Source organism: Zootoca vivipara, chromosome 6 (assembly GCF_965207765.1).
Source record: "Zootoca vivipara chromosome 6, rZooViv2.hap1.1, whole genome shotgun sequence".
Classification (NCBI taxonomy): domain Eukaryota; kingdom Metazoa; phylum Chordata; class Lepidosauria; order Squamata; family Lacertidae; genus Zootoca; species Zootoca vivipara.
This window is the reverse complement of record NC_142589.1, coordinates 5,613,458-5,629,144: the sequence shown is the minus strand read 5'-3', so window position 1 is coordinate 5,629,144 and position 15,687 is coordinate 5,613,458. Positions and strand designations below refer to the sequence as shown.

The 15,687-nt window shown below is 51.1% G+C and overlaps 1 protein-coding gene across 11 annotated transcripts in view; it reads left to right on the top strand.

Moving 5' to 3' along the window:
- Positions 1–15,687, top strand: part of DMTN (dematin actin binding protein) — a 63,456-nt gene that overhangs the window by 19,350 nt on the left and 28,419 nt on the right. For 6 of the 11 annotated variants that reach the window (XM_088671463.1, XM_088671462.1, XM_088671454.1 and 3 more), the window contains exons 2-3: positions 5,661–5,720; positions 7,926–7,982. In XM_088671463.1, the coding sequence (XP_088527589.1) occupies positions 7,965–7,982 (18 nt within the window). In that variant the 5' untranslated portion in view covers positions 5,661–5,720; positions 7,926–7,964. Of the gene's footprint in view, positions 1–5,660; positions 5,721–7,831; positions 7,983–15,687 lie in introns of those variants that run through there. The other 5 variants (XM_088671459.1, XM_060276387.2, XM_088671461.1 and 2 more) reach the window with 3 other exon arrangements.

Here is a 15,687-nt window from a genome sequence, read left to right as displayed (position 1 = left end):
AACACCTGGAAGGCACCAGGCTGGTGCAGAGTCACCCTTTCTAGTTTATTGACAGCTTGGGTCCTATACCAGCCCCTTGTGAAAACCACTAGCTGGGCTGGCGCCTTGTTAAGCTATGGAACTCTCTTTCATAGGAGGCAGTGATGGCCACCAGCTTGGTCAGCTTTAAAAGAGGGCTAGCCTTATATTCCTCTCTGAATTTTTCCACCCATTGCTACCGACCACAATGGCTATGCTCTGCCTCCATCCCCCCCCCAATGGTCAGAGGCAGTGGTGCTTCTGAATACCGATTGCTGGAAACCGCAAGAGGAGAGGCTGTTCTTGTGCTCAGGTCCTGCTTGTGAGCTTCCCGTTATGGGTGTCTGGTTGGCCACTGTGGGAACAGGATGCTGGACTAGATGGGCCATTAGAAGATTCAGGACAGGTAAAATAAACCCCTTCTTCACACAGCAGATGGTTAGCCGGTGGAACTCCCTCCCAGAGGAAGCAGTGACAGCCAGCGACTTGAATGGGTTTAAAAGAGGATTGGACACATTCGTGGAGGAGGAAGAGAGGGCTGTCAATGGCTACCAGTCGTTGGAATGGAAACCTCTGAAGGGGAAAGGGCCCTTGTGTTCAGATCCTGCTTGCTGGTGTTCCCCCAGCATCCAACCGGCCACTGTGGAGAGCAGGATGCTGCACTAGATTAAGGTTACCAGACGTTCCCATTTCCCGGGGACAGTCCCCGGATTTACAAATCAGTCCCCATACAAAACCCATTGAAGTTGAAAAGTGTCCCCAGATTCATTGAAAAAAAAATCTGGTAACCTTACCATTGGCCTGACCCAGCAGGCTCTGCTTCTGTTTTTACGTTTTGTGAGGAAGGGAAGCGGTGCTGGCTGAAGTTGAATGGCTCCCTTTTGCCAGTGACTTCCCAGAAGCCTTACCTGAGGAGCCAACTGGGTGATGCGGCTCAGAGCACCTCAGCAGCTGGCTCATGCAGAAGTCCCGCCCGCCCCACTGAGAGCCGCCTCAGTCATAAGCCCTCTTGAGAACAAAGGGACGTGTCTTCCTCACCCAGTCCTCTTTTCCCTCCTCTTGACTTTCTGAGCTTATGGAAAATGCCTATGGAAAATCTGAGTGGCCGGCCTCTCTGGCACACACAATGTGCCCTTCATGCTCCCTGCCTGCTAACGCTGCCGCCACACACAGACCAGGCTTTCAGGCCAGATGAATGGGACACGCCTGGGCCCAGCATCTTCCACGGGGGATTCCAGGCGGCAGCGGATGCCTCCACGATCCCCTGCCGTCCAGGAAAGAGCTCTTCTGTTTACCGGTAGCTGCAAGGAATGTGAGGAAACTAAGGCACAGAGAGAAGGGCGGCAGGAAGAGACACGCTGGCCTTCCCGATTTCACCCAGCTTTTTCTAGAGCAGGGGTTCCGAACAAAATTTTCTCGAGGACCACTCATCGAGCCGCTATTGTGACAAGGACCCCCATTAATTCCTAATCCTAAAATTAAAAAGTGAGAGCCAAATTAAGAGTCTTTTTATATTTTATATTTATACGTTTTTTACAGTTACAACAGAGTACTCCTTCAGTATACAGTTAGTTTTAATTTTCAGTTCTTAATGAGATGAGTTAAATCTGTCCTTTGAGTCCATTATTTCTGAAATATTAGGTTTGTTTACAAACACTACTGTTTTGCAAAGAGGCAGTGAGCGCCAGGGAGGAGGGAGGGGAATGGAGAAGACCGGGTACCTGCGCAGTAGCGCACAAATGAAGCCGACGCACGCAAAGCATCTTGGGGAGGTGAGCGATAGTAGAATGCGCGCGCTGCCTCTTTGCAAAACAGTAGTGTTTGTAAAGCGCCACCTAGCGGCATACAGCAGAACTACTGCCTCTATCTAATTCTAGTTTTGCGCTAGACTCTGCTCATGCAGGAAGCGGCCAAAACAAAAAATCTGTTATCATACGAAATATATTTAATATATTTTTTATTCTAATAGCATCTTGCGGACCCCTCTGGCATAGCTCGCGGACCCCTGGGGGTCTGCGGACCACCTGTTGGGAACCACTGTTCTAGAGGCTCATTCCTTCTGCAATCATTGCAAGACAAATTCCGGAGGCAACAGCACCTTAAAAACTTGACAGGTTTATTGTGGTTGGGATTGGGTGGCCCTTGTGGTCTCTTCCAACTCTATGATTCTATGACTTCTATCACCACAGTTCAAGAAGGATACTGACAAGCTGGAACGTGTCCAGAAGAGGGCAACCAAAATGGTCAAAGGCCTGGAAATGATGCCTTATGAGGAACGGCTCAGGGAGCTGGGTATTTTTAGCCTGGAGAAGAGAAGGTTAAGGGGTGATATGATAGCCATGTTCAAATATATGAAAGGATGTCATATGGAGGAGGGAGAAAGATTGTTTTCTGCTGCTCCAGGGAAGCGGACACAGAGCAATGGATTCAAACTTCCCTTTGTTTCATCTGTGGCTAATGGCTGCATTCTGTTCCTTTATGTAAATATAAAGGTAAAGGGACCCCTGACCGTTAGTTCCAGTTGCGGACAACTCTGGGGTTGTGGTGCTCATCTCACTTTACTAGACGAGGGAGCCAGCGTACAGCTTCCAGGTCATGTGGCCAGCATGACTAAGCCGCTTCTGGCGAACCAGAGCAGCACACGGAAACACCGTTTACCTTCCCGTTTACCTTCCTATTTATCTACTTGCACTTTGACGTGCTTTTGAACTGCTAGGTTGGCAGGAGCTGGGACCGAAAAACGGGAGCTCACCCCGTCGCGGGGATTCGAACCGCCGACCTTCCGATCAGCAAGCCCTAGGCTCAGTGGTTTAACCCACAGCACCATTATGGATATGTCACTATTGGCTGTTATGAGAGAAGGGGCAAAACCAAATTCCACTTCCTCTGGGCCTGGGACTCTCTGTGGGCTCCGCCCTGTGGATCTGAACCATCATGGAGTTTCCTTTGCACAGGTGCACCTTGAGAAAGGCTCTGTGTCGTTGATTCCTAAATGTTCCTTCTGTTTTTCCTGTGAGATGATCTTCCTCACGGGTCTTTCCAAGTGTCTGCTCTTTGCTCTTCTTCCTCCCTTTCTCTTTGAAGCAAAAAGTTAGGGGCCTAGGAGGCTGCCTTAAAAAGGTAAAGGACCCCTGACAGTTAAGTCCAGTCACAAACAACTCTGCAGTTGTGGCGCTCATCTCGCTTTACAGGCCGAGGGAGCCGGCGTTTTGTCTGCAGACAGTTTTCCCGGGTCATGTGGCCAGCTTGACTAAGCCGCTTCTGGCGAAACCAGAGCAGTGAATGCCTTCCCGCCAGAGCGGTACCTATTTATCTACTTGCACTTTGACGTGCTTTCGAACTGCTAGGTTGGCTGGAGCAGGGACCGAAAAACGGGAGCTCACCCCGTCGCGGGGATTCGAACCGCCGACCTTCCGATCAGCAAGCCCTAGGCTCTGTGGTTTACACCACAGCGCCAAGCAAACCCTTGGCCTAGCTGGCTTGGTATTGGCTCCCCGGAATTCCAAACACGGAATCTTTCCCAGCCCGACATGGAAGTTCCAGCCGGGATGGAACCAGGGAAGGCATGCAAGGCTGATGCTCTGCCCCTGAGCTTTGGCCCTTCCTTCCCCAGGGTTAATGATGCCTGCTAAGGACAAGCAAGCACCAGGGTGAGCAAGAACCATCCTCCCACCTCAGCTCTGCTGCCTCCTCCCTCCTCCTCCCAGAAAGCAGCGGCTGCTCATTAAGGCTGGCTCTGCTTGTCAGCCGAGCGCCTCCGCCCGCATGGCTGTTGCCAGGGCCTTCCTCTGGAGCCTTCCCTGGGGGCCGCTGCTTGCAACAAAAGGGCTCATTACCTCTTCCTTGGCTGGCAAATGCCAGGCGGGCGCGAGAAGCAGGCATGGATCAGTTGCTGGTCACCAGCCCAGAGACAGGCCTCTTTGGCAGACCCAGACCCAGCGGAGCCGGTTCCCCTCCACTGAGCTAAGGGAGAGACCCTCACACGTCCTCAGGCACAGGGCCCCTGCTCAGCAGCCCTTTCTGACATTTTGGGTTGCTGTGATTTTACTGAGTTGCATTCATGGCTCGATAAATTAATGGTTCTGGTTTGCTTTATTTATTGCGTTTGATATTCCAGTGTTTACAGCATTTGTTTTCCCTCCCCTCGTGCTATTGTGATTGTGGTGAGCCGCTTTGAGCTCAGTGTTTGTCGTTGGGGAGGTGGAATAAAAACATTAAAATGGAATAAAAATCAAATGACACCCATGAAAATGGGGGTTGTGGGGAAGAGACTGTTAGTTGAACACAGCTGGGGAGAAGGGACTCAGTTTGTAAATAGTTGTTTGTGGTGCTGCTGGTGCTGCTGGTTTGATCTCAGATGCTGCCCCTGCTTTGGTTTCCTTCTGGAACAGCTAGAATAATAGAATCATAGAGTTAGAAGAGACCACAAGGGCCATCCAGTCCAACCCCCTGCCAAGTAGGCAACACCATCAAAGCATTCCTGACAGATGGCTGTCAAGCCTCTGCTTAAAAACCTCCAAAGAAAGAGACTCCACCACACTCCTTGGTAGCAAATTCCACTGCCAAACAGCTCTTACTGTCAGGAAGTTCTTCCTAATGTTTAGGTGGAATCTTCTTTTTTTGTAGTTTGAATCCATTGCTCCGTGTCCGCTTCTCTGGAGCAGCAGAAAACAACCTTTCTCCCTCCTCTATATGACATCCTTTTATATATTTGAACATGGCTATCATATCACCCCTTAACCTTCTCTTCTCCAGCTCTGGGTCTTCTGATTCGTGCTCAGTTTAGGAAGAACTTTCTGACAGTGAGAGCTATTCAACAGTGGAACGGACTCTCTTGGGAAGTGGTGGACTCTCCTTCCTTGGAGGTTTTTAAATAGAGCTTGGCTGGCCACCTGCCAGGGATTATTTTGCTTTATTCCTGCATTGCAGGGGGGTTGGTCTAGATGACCCTCGGGGGTACCTTCCACCTTTACAATTCTATGATTCTGTCTCCATGGATGGATTTGTGAAGATGGCGTCTGTCAGGGCTGTTAAGACTACTCCTGAGTAACGACCTTCCACATACCTGTCTTTCAAATGTCTTTATTGGTGCACATTATTTACAGTGTAGTGAGCTGTCGGTTTCATGTCTTCTCATTCCGTATCAGAATCCGGCACTGCCCCTTTTCGCGACTTTGACCAACATAAAAGCCTTGGGACAGTGAATCTCCTGCCCTTTCTCCTCCTCCTCAATACCGGTGTGGGGGGGGGAGGGTCTACGGTCTGCCTTCTGCCTGTCCCCCCTTCCCGCCTCTCTCTCTTCCTGCCTGTGGAGCAGGGGCTCTCCCATGCTGCCAGAGCCCTGGCACTCCTTCTCCGTCTCCTGACTCACCCCTTCAGACCCCGCGCTTTCATGACTGCTTGGAGACGGGCTGCTCCTGATGAGAGGGGGGGTTCTCTATAATCCCTCCCCCTTACAGCGTCCCACCAGGCATTCCCTTCTCAGCAGGTGAATGAATCAAGCGCCTGGCCTGCCCCAAATTTCCTCTGCTCTGTGTGCTTCGGGCTCTGAGCCTGAAGGCACTTCTGGGACCTGTCCACCCCCAGCTTACAAGCTGGGCAGCTTGGGGGGGCTGCTCACCAATTGTTATCTCTCATTGCAGAAAGAGGCGCTGATCCAAGTCCCAGCCAGCCAGGAGGGATGGGAACAGCCAGGTGAGCAGGTGGGTGGCCCCACCCACCCACCCATCCCCCCATCTCCAGCAGAGACTGCCTCTTTGGGGCCTCCCTCCATATGAATCTCTTAGCTTCACCTCTGCCATCCTGAGATCATGCTGGCCTGAACCCTCCCCACCCCCAACCCCACCATCCAAGCAGTTCCCCAGCCCCCTGCCACAGAGCCATGAATCTTTCATGTGCCTGTCATCTGCCCCTCATGTTCCATTAGCTTCAGTCCCCCTCCCTCTGCTATCCCGCCCCGCCCCCCTCACCTGCCACCCCCAGTCCACGCTTGGCAACCTCAGCCCCCTAATAGGGTAGGAAGGCAAAGCCCATAGAGACCTGGATATAGCAGAACTGTGGAGGTGGAAAAGTCCTTTGGGGAGTTGCCTTCACCCTTTCTGGTTCCTTCCTTGGCCTTCCTGACTCTTCCCTCATCTGTACGCCTCTTTTCTGTAGTCAAATCATCTTTCACTTTGAACGCTGCCTCCAACTGTGTAGGCAGAGCATAGCCATCCTGGCTAGTAGCCATCGATAATCTTTTCCCCACTGCCTCCAGTGGGAGGGAGTTCCATAGTATAACTCGGTGCTGTCACTGCTGTGTGAAGAAATGCTTCGTTTTTTTATCTGTCCTGAATCTTCCAGCCTTCAGCTTCCTTGGACGTCCACCAGTTCTAGCATTCTGAGAGAGGGAAGAAAGCTCTGCTCTACCCACTTTCTCTGTGCCGTGAATTGTTGCCAATTTGTCAAGGAGTCAAAGGGCCTGGAAAGATGAAGCCCATTTAGGGATGGGGGTAGGGAGGGCGGAGGGAGGGAGGGAGGGAACACGGCAATGAGAAAAGTGGATGCAGCCAGAGTATCCAGCCAGCTTTGCTTTTTGCCTCATTGTCAAATGATCTGGAGCCTTCAGCCAGACAGTGTCCCTTTAAATCCTCATGATGGTCAGTAATACAAAATGTGCTATATGGCGATCCCTTTTTAGGATGCTTTAACAGAGAGAGAGAGAGAGAGAGAGAGAGAGAGAGAGAGAGAGAGAGAGAGAGAGGAGGTACTGCATGTCATTCATTAGCTTTTGCATCCCCTTAAATCAGGGGTCAGCAGACTTTTTCAGCAGGGGGCCGGTCCACTGTCCCTCAGACCTTGTGGGGGGGCCGGACTATATTTTGAAAAAAAAATGAACAAATTCCTAGGCCCCACAAATAACCCAGATATGCATTTTAAATAAAAGGACACATTCTACTCATGTAAAAACACCAGGCAGGCCCCACAAATAACCTAGAGATGCATTTGAAATAAAAGGACACATTCTACTCATGTAAAAACATGCTGATTCCCGGACCGTCCATGGGCCGGATTGAAAAGGCGATTGGGCCGCATCCGGCCCCCGGGCCTTAGTTTGGGGACCCCTGCCTTAAATCAACATGGATAGGGACCCAGGTGGTGCTGTGGGTTAAACCACTGAGCCTAGGGCTTGCTGATCAGAAGGTCGGCGGTTCGAATCCCTGTGACGGGGTGAGCTCCCGTTGCTCGGTCCCAGCTCCTGCCAACCTAGCAGTTCGAAAGCTATACACTGGCTCCCTTGGCCAATAATGCGAGATGAGCGCCGCAACCCCAGAGTCGGTCACGACTGGACCTAATGGTCAGGGGTCCCTTTACCTTTACCTTTAAATCAACATGGAGCCTTATATTAATTTGTTATTTATTTATTCCATTTCTATCCCGCCTTTTTTGTCCACAAGCTCAAAGTGGTGTACGTGGTTCTCTGTTCATTTTCTCAGTCTAATTCTGAATAACTCGGGAAAGTCACTGCCCTTCCATTTTACAGATGGTAAAATGAGGATGAGAGATTGTAGCTGCTGCCTGCTTGGCTGTGATTTCCCAGGATGTGACCTGTCAGTCGGGGGTGGGGTGGGGTGGGGTGGGGTGGGGTGGGGTGGGGTGGAAGCAGACTGCTCCCCTTGGTTGTTTTCCAAAGTGATGACAAGAGGAAACTTATAGGCCAGACTGTTTTGGACTTCAACTCGCAACAGCCCTGCAGGATGCTGTGGGGCTGATAGCATCAAGGCCCTGCTGTCTGGGGCAGATAAGAGTTGGTTCAAAACATCTAGAAGGCACCCAGTTGGGGAAGGGTGTTCCAGGCACTCCTGGAGAAACTGGCCCTGGGGGAATCTGCTCTTTCTAATGTAACCTGCCTCCTTCTCCTTGGACAGGACTTGGTGAATGAGTTGGACCCTCAAGCAGGAGACTAAATGGAGAAACTACAGAAGGTAACAACCGAGATGGTTTGGTCTGTGCCTGCCCTGGGAAACGGGTTCCATGGGTTCTGTGGGGCTCTCGTTATGGGGTGCGGAGGGGATCTCCAGGAAACCAGGTTGTGGGCAGCAGCAGGCAAAACAACTTTGGTGCAGAAATTGTGATGGCTCCCGAGTGCATCGCATGGCAAGTCCTGGCAAACTGGGTCCCACTGCAGAGTTTGTGGGCAGGCACTCTTTGCTTTTCCAAGGGCTCAGGCCAAAAGTTAGATTCAGCAGAATTAAAATGCATTTTCTTGAATTTGCGTGATTTTCACGCAAGTTTCCCTACACCCCGCCCCTCCTTCATATTAATTTACTATATTGATTCATTTTTTAAATAAATAAATGGATTGTTATTTAAATTTCCCTCAGGACAAACAAAAAATACCTAATAACAAACACAAGATGCGTAGCAAAACTTGACTGTGAGCTTAGTCCCGGTGCTGCTTTCTAGACGCATGGGAGGGTGTTGGCGGAATTGAAGTACATAACCAAATGACACAAAAATAGATAATATGTAGAAACGGCACAGGATGTAGGATTGCCAAAAGAGGTAATTCATCCGTTTTTAACCTAAAGGCCCAAAGTGTTTAGGAATAATACCAGTCCACAACAGATGATAAAGATCTGTGGGGGAGGCCTGCCCCCTGTGGTCTCCAAAACAAATTTGACAAACGGAAACTAATAGGGAAGTTTAAGCTTCAGGGCCCGTAATGCCAGAGCAGCCCCAGAAGTGACTCTAGTCCACATTGCTTTAAAATTTTGGGTTTAGTAGACCCAGTTTAAGTGACATGACCCCCAGGGACGTGGCGCGCATTTTGGGGGCGGGACGTGCTGCGCGCAGGGGTGTGGTGCGCGTTTGGGGGGCGGGATGTGCTGTGCGCAGGGGTGTGGTGCGCGTTTGGGGGGCGGGATGTGCTGTGCGCAGGGGTGTGGTGCGCGTTTGGGGGGCGGGATGTGCTGTGCGCAGGGGCGTGGTGCATGTTTTGGGGGTGGGACATGCTGCGTGCAGGGGTGTGGGGCACGTTTTCGGGGCGGGGTGTGCTGTGTGCAGGGGCGTGGTGCGTGTTTTGGGGGCGGGACGTGGTGCGTGTTTTGGGGGCGTTTGGGGGGCGGGATGTGCTGTGCGCAGGGGCGTGGTGCGTGTTTTGGGGGCGGGACGTGCTGTGCGCAGGGGTGTGGCGCGCATTTTGGGGGTGGGATGTGCTGTGTGCAGGGGCGTGGCGCGCATTTTGGGGGTGGGACATGCTGTGCGCAGGGGCGTGGTGCGTGTTTTGGGGGCGGAACGTGCTGTGCGCAGGGGTGTGGCGCGTGTTTTGGGGGTGGGACATGCTGCGTGCAGGGCTGTAGGGCACATTTTGGGGCGGGATGCACAATCTGTGGGGGCAGGGCAGCCACGATAGCGCCCCAGGGATCGCGCTGCCCAGGGTGGCACGCCCTCACCACCCCCACCTTCCTACACTACTGGGTCCACCACTGTCTGGGTGTCAATGTTTTGAGTTTGGCAGGGGGTCCCTAGACCACCGCCTCAGAAGTCTCCTAACAGTGACCTGTTTCATCCAGACACCATGCAAGAACATCACTGTGCCGCTGTGAATAAACAGGAGAGGATGGTCTGTGAAGTGGGGTGATGCAACATTAACATTAATTAAAAAGTAATGCAACATTAACAAGCCTGTGTTTGGATTCTCAAGCAAGCCTAAGACAAGATTCTGCAAGCAATTTTTTATTTAGTTTAAAATCTATGGCTAATCCAAGGAGAGGCCCCTTCACTCTTCTTCTTGACATTAGGATGGCCATGCATTTTGAGGCCTCCAGACAGAGGAAGGACTGTCTTAGCCGATCTGCAAAGGCAGCAACAGCTTTTGCCTTTGTGAGGGAAACATGTGGTCCCAAGGTTGACTGAGGGGAAAGGGGTTACTTGCTCTGTATTAATCTTCTCTTTAACTTCACTGAATGTAATAATCAGTCCAGCCATCAGATTCTTTCAGTACCTGCAAATGAGAAGCTGAGTTACAGCACTACAGGGAGGGCTGTGATGTGACCAGAGATCTAATTACAGTGGTACCTCTACTTACGAATTTAATGTGTTCCGAACACACATTTGTAAGTCGAAAAAATTTGTAAGTTGAATCCCATAGGAATGCATTGGGAGAAAAAATTCGTAAGTCGAAGCAACCCTATCTAAAAATTCGTAAGTAGAAAAAATCCTATCTAAACCGCATCCAAGATGGCGGACGGAACTCCATTTGTATGTAGAAAAATTTGTAAGTAGAGTTATTTGTAAGTAGAGGTACCACTGTAAACGGAGCTATTCTCCTCCGTTTTCCTGCGTTGAGCAAGGTGCTTGAATGGGGTGGCCTTGCAAGGTCCCTTTGGACTCTGTGAAATTTTAAAACCCTGTTGACAGGATTCATGTCCTTCAAAAGGTTGCTGTAGAATTATTTGCAGAGTGATCAGTGGGTTTCTGTTCTGTTCAGCAGAAATATGCAAAATGGGGGAGCAGTTCTAGTAAAACAGATTCCAACACCCATTTGGAAATATTTTTGGAAGAAAAAGCCAACTCCCTCTGTTGACATTTTATTAAGTCGGTGAAGGGGATTTTTTTTTTTAAGTGGCATGTTAGTGACATCCCAGAAGTCTGTGATTCTACTTGGTGAACTGAATTTGATGAATGTTCAGTGGCTCCAATGTCTCTGCTGGGATTACATTCACTCCAGAATCCACACCCAGGGGGGAGATGGCTGAAGCACGGAGCTTCCCAGTCTCCAGCTACCCAACACCCCTTGAGGTTTAGCTCGCTCCATCCTTCCCCAACCTGGTGCCCTCCAGATATTCTAAATGGCAACTCCCATCAGCCCCAGCCAACACAACTGGCAAAGACTGCCGTGTGCTCTCTCGGTTGCTTGGCTAAAAAGATGAAAACGTGATGAAAAGGTCAGAAAAAATACCCCCAGATCAGGTTTCTGTCATCAAGAAGATAGGCTTATTATTGACAAACACAAAAGGCTGTAGAATTGCAGTGAAGTCAGTGAAAAGAGAAAAATAAAGTTCTACCTTGAAATGTTTGCCATGGCTGAGATAATCAGCAAGTAAGTGGCAGAAAACAAAGCGTGGAGTCAGGCTGGCTACAAACTCCAGTTTGGGCTGTATATTCATAGGAAGTGAAATATACTCGGAGTCGAGAGTGAATTTCATGCTCTTTATTCAGCTCATAGTCATCAAGGAGGAGAAGAGAAGACGAATACTCTTTTCCCAAAACCATCTGCTTATATACATTATTTACACAATGGGCCTTGCGTGATTGGCTACTTCAGGGCTACACCTGTGGGCCAATTATATTGTGGATTGACTTCTGCCTGCAGCCTGATTGGCTGCTCCTACAGGCCAATCAGGTAGCAGATTCACTTCTGCCAGCCGCCTGATTGGCTGCTCCAGCAGGCCAATCCGGTTGCGGATTCACTTCCACCTGGAGTTGGATTGGGTAGCTCCCGCTGATTCTGAATCCTATTGTTCTAGGATTCAGCTCAGTACATAACACCCCTCCCCTCTAAGTTCCAGTCCTGCCCGGGAAGTTGCATTCGTAGTCCCCAAGGTCTGCTGGCCGCCTCCGTGTGCGTTGTGGCCTGGGGTGTTCCTTGGTCAGGGGTTCTGGTTCTGGCTCGTGTTCCGAGGCTGCTGGCTGTGCCGGGGCTGTCTGGTCTGGCGCCACTGAACCACTAGGTTGTAGCTCTGGTTCCGGTGTCCTTCCAGCCTCGGGGCGCCCCTCTGTGCCTACTGCTTCTGCTTCCCCTGCCCACCCCTCTCGCTCTACAGGCCTCACTGCCCTGCTGTCCCCTTGGGACCCCTCTGTCCCGCTCTCCTCCCGGGTTCCTCCTGGGAATCGTCGCCGTAGCTGGTCGCAGTGGCGGCGCCAACATTGCCCCCCTTCCGTTAGTACCTCGTACGACACGGGACCGGTCACCTTGGTGACTGTGGCGGGTAACCATGCTGGGCCTGCCCCAAAATTCTTTGCATACACTGGGTCCTGGGCCACAAATGTCCGGGGGTTCCTGCCTTTCCCCACCACTACCTCATCCTGAGCTCTGTCGGGGTGAAGTCGGTCCAGTCTAGTTGCAAGGCGCCGGCCCATTAGTAATTCAGCTGGGCTCCGGCCCGTCGTTGTGCTTGGGGTGCTGTGCTGTGCTAGAAGAAATGCAGCAAGGCGGTATTCCCAGTCCCCTTGTGTCATGCGGCGGAGGCTGTCCTTGGTGGTCCGCACCATGCGCTCCGCTTGGCCATTGGTGGCAGGGTGGAATGGTGCTGAGCGGATGTGGCGGATGGCGTTCTGCGCTGTGAAGGTCTGGAACTCCTCTGACGTGAATGCGGTTCCATTGTCCGAGACGAGGGTGTCAGGGAGCCCGTGGGTCGCAAACAGCTTACGTAGTACCCGGATGGCTGCCGCCGTAGAAGTGGATGGTACCAGTGCGACCTCCAGCCATTTGGTGTAGGAATCCACCACTATGAAGAATGTTTTTCCCTGGAAGGGGCCAGCGAAGTCCAATTGTTGCTTTCGCCCTCGATATTGCACCCTGAAGGTCCCCACCCCCATAGTAGGGACCTTACGTTTCTGGAAGTCCCGGAGGGTGAATGGGGCCGGCCTTAGTTTGGGACCCCCATTAGGGCACAGTTCCCTTAATGTTCGGGCCGAGATTATGGATAGAGTTGAACCCGTGTCCAGCTCCATGCGGCATGGGGCTCCCTCTATCTGTACCTCTATATAAATTTTCTCTGTGCTGGGATGGGGCAACTGGAATACCTGGTAGTCCGTGATCTCCGTTGAGTTGCCTTGGTGCATGGTGCCGTGTGACCTGGGGCTTCTGGGTCGGTCATCTGATGCTTGTCGACGGGTGAGTCGAGCCCGACACACCCGGGCGATGTGTCCCAATTTTCTGCACTGCCTGCACTCTGCGTTGCGGAAACGACAGGTCCTCCTCTCGTGGTTCTCCCCGCAGCTTGCACAGTTCCCTCCTTCTCGTCGAGGCTGCTGTGGTGTGTGTGCTGCTTGAGTGCGCCGCTGTACTCGGTGTACTTCCTCCCTGTCAGATTCGGATTCGTCGGTGAGGTCTTCGTGGTAGACCCTCGGTTGGGATGGCGGGGCCGGTCGTGCCTCTTGCGTTGACCTCTCGGCGGCTTCGGTTGCCAGGGCTTCCTCCAGAGCAATCTGGAACGTGAGGTCTTTTTTGGCGTAGAGGCGTCGTTGCAACATCTCGTCCCTCAGGCCACCGACGAGGCGGTCACGAAGCATGTTCTCCAATTCTGAGAAGTTGCATAACCGGGCGGCTTGGCGGAGGGAGGTCACAAACCCAGTTATGGTTTCCCCCGGGGCTTGCCGCTTTGCGTAGAAGGCATTTCGGCAAGCTACCACTGAGGGCTGTGGTGAGAAGTGCTCCTTCAGCCGTTCCATTATTGTTTTGTAAGAGACGGTAGCGACATCTCTAGGTGCAAGGAGAGCCCGGGCGATTTCAAACGTCTCCTCTCCACAGACGCTGAAGAATGTCGCCCTCTTCATGGCATCGTTGGTGACTTCTTTCGCTTGCAGGAGGAAGTTGAAACGGGCGGCGTACCCTTCCCAGTCTCCTGATGCTGGTTTGAATGGCGAGAAGCTGCTGTTGGTTGCCATTCTGGGTTCCTTGGGTCCTGGAGCTGAAGCCTGGATGCACGGTGCGATGCAGCGGTGCAGCAGGTGGCGGTGCTGCGGTGCAGTGCGTGGTGGCGGTCAGCTCAGCAGGATCCCACCTTCGTCGCCAGTGAAATATACTCGGAGTCGAGAGTGAATTTCATGCTCTTTATTCAGCTCATAGTCATCAAGGAGGAGAAGAGAAGACGAATACTCTTTTCCCAAAACCATCTGCTTATATACATTATTTACACAATGGGCCTTGCGTGATTGGCTACTTCAGGGCTACACCTGTGGGCCAATTATATTGTGGATTGACTTCTGCCTGCAGCCTGATTGGCTGCTCCTACAGGCCAATCAGGTAGCAGATTCACTTCTGCCAGCCGCCTGATTGGCTGCTCCAGCAGGCCAATCCGGTTGCGGATTCACTTCCACCTGGAGTTGGATTGGGTAGCTCCCGCTGATTCTGAATCCTATTGTTCTAGGATTCAGCTCAGTACATAACAGGAAGCTTGGCCAGTGGGGGCAGCGGTTCACAATTTAAAGCAGTACAGAGCCAGCACCGAAACACATTCCATGTTTGGTGTGAAGCAAATGCGACTCTGTCCCCTTAGAAATGGGGGCAGGTTGGTTCATTCAGGCGCAGACCGACAGGATTACAATAGATGTCACTTCATTCCTGCATCGCAGGGGGTTGGACTAGATCACTTTTTGGATCCCTTCCAGTTCCACCTTTTTATGATTCTGTGGACACTGAAAAGCGCAGTCTAGCAGGGACACTTGCCAAGCCTTCTCCCCACTTCTCTGTGACAAACCAGGAAAAAATTCTTCAGAATCTTGGAGATGTCAAAGAGGTTGCTATCACTGCAGATGTATTTTTTATAAATAAGCCAGACGTTGCAACAACAACAAAAAACCCCTCTATACTCCATGATTTTGTAGTGGTCCAGCAGGGGGGTCTGCTACGTTACATTGAGGATGCTGTCAGGAGAAAGTGCACAGATCTCGGAGGAAGTTTGATAACTGCCGCAAGATTAATACTTGCAATGATGATAATAATCACAAACCCCCGGAGTAATAAAGGAACACCTGCTTTAGCGGTGGGAGGTGTGGCTTATATTGTTAGGGAACAGGCTCCAGCATCTGTGGGGACATGCAATTGTGCCACAAGCTCTCTTAGGGGAAGAAAAGGCAATTATCTGTTTGTCATATTGGAATAAAATCTGACTGCAGAATGATGTGAGGCAGCAATACAGGGGCTGTGTTTGAAGGACTGTCAGGTAAAAGATCAGCTAAGGATGACTCAAAAAAGGGAAAGAAGCTGTATGTGTTTGTGGAGGGGGGGCCAGCAGCATGAAGTCCCTCATGCGCAGTAGGCAGCACTTGGACGGTAGATGGAATTATAAAATGACCCAAGGGTCATTTATTCCAACTTTCTGCAATTCAGAAATCACCACCAGGGCCGGATTTAGGTTTGGTGAGGCCGTAAGCTACTGAAGGTAATGGGGCCCTTTAAATGTCCAGCTGTCCTTTGCCTACAACAAATTGTCACAGTTTTTTGTGTTGAATATATTCTTAATGGTAATTTATTGACTTAATAGGTATCTAAAGCCATTTTGAGGAAGCAGGCTAGCAGGGCTAACTATTACAGTGGTACCTCAGTTTATGAACACAATTGGTTCCGGAAGTCTGTTCATAAACTGAAGCGCTCATAAACTGAAGCGAACTTTCCCATTGAAAGTAATGGAAAGTGGATTAATCCATTCCAGACGGGTCCGTGGAGTACTCAATCTGAAGCGTACTTAACCCGAAGCACGGGTGTAATTGGTTCCGGAAGTCTGTTCATAAACTGAAGCGTTCATAAACTGAAGTGAACTTTCCCATTGAAAGTAATGGAAAGTGAATTAATCCGTTCCAGACGGGTCCGCGGCGTTCGTAAACCGAAAATTTGTAAACTGAGGTGTTCATAAACCGAGGTTCCACTGTACTTACATCAAAGGAGCCTACACAACACAAACA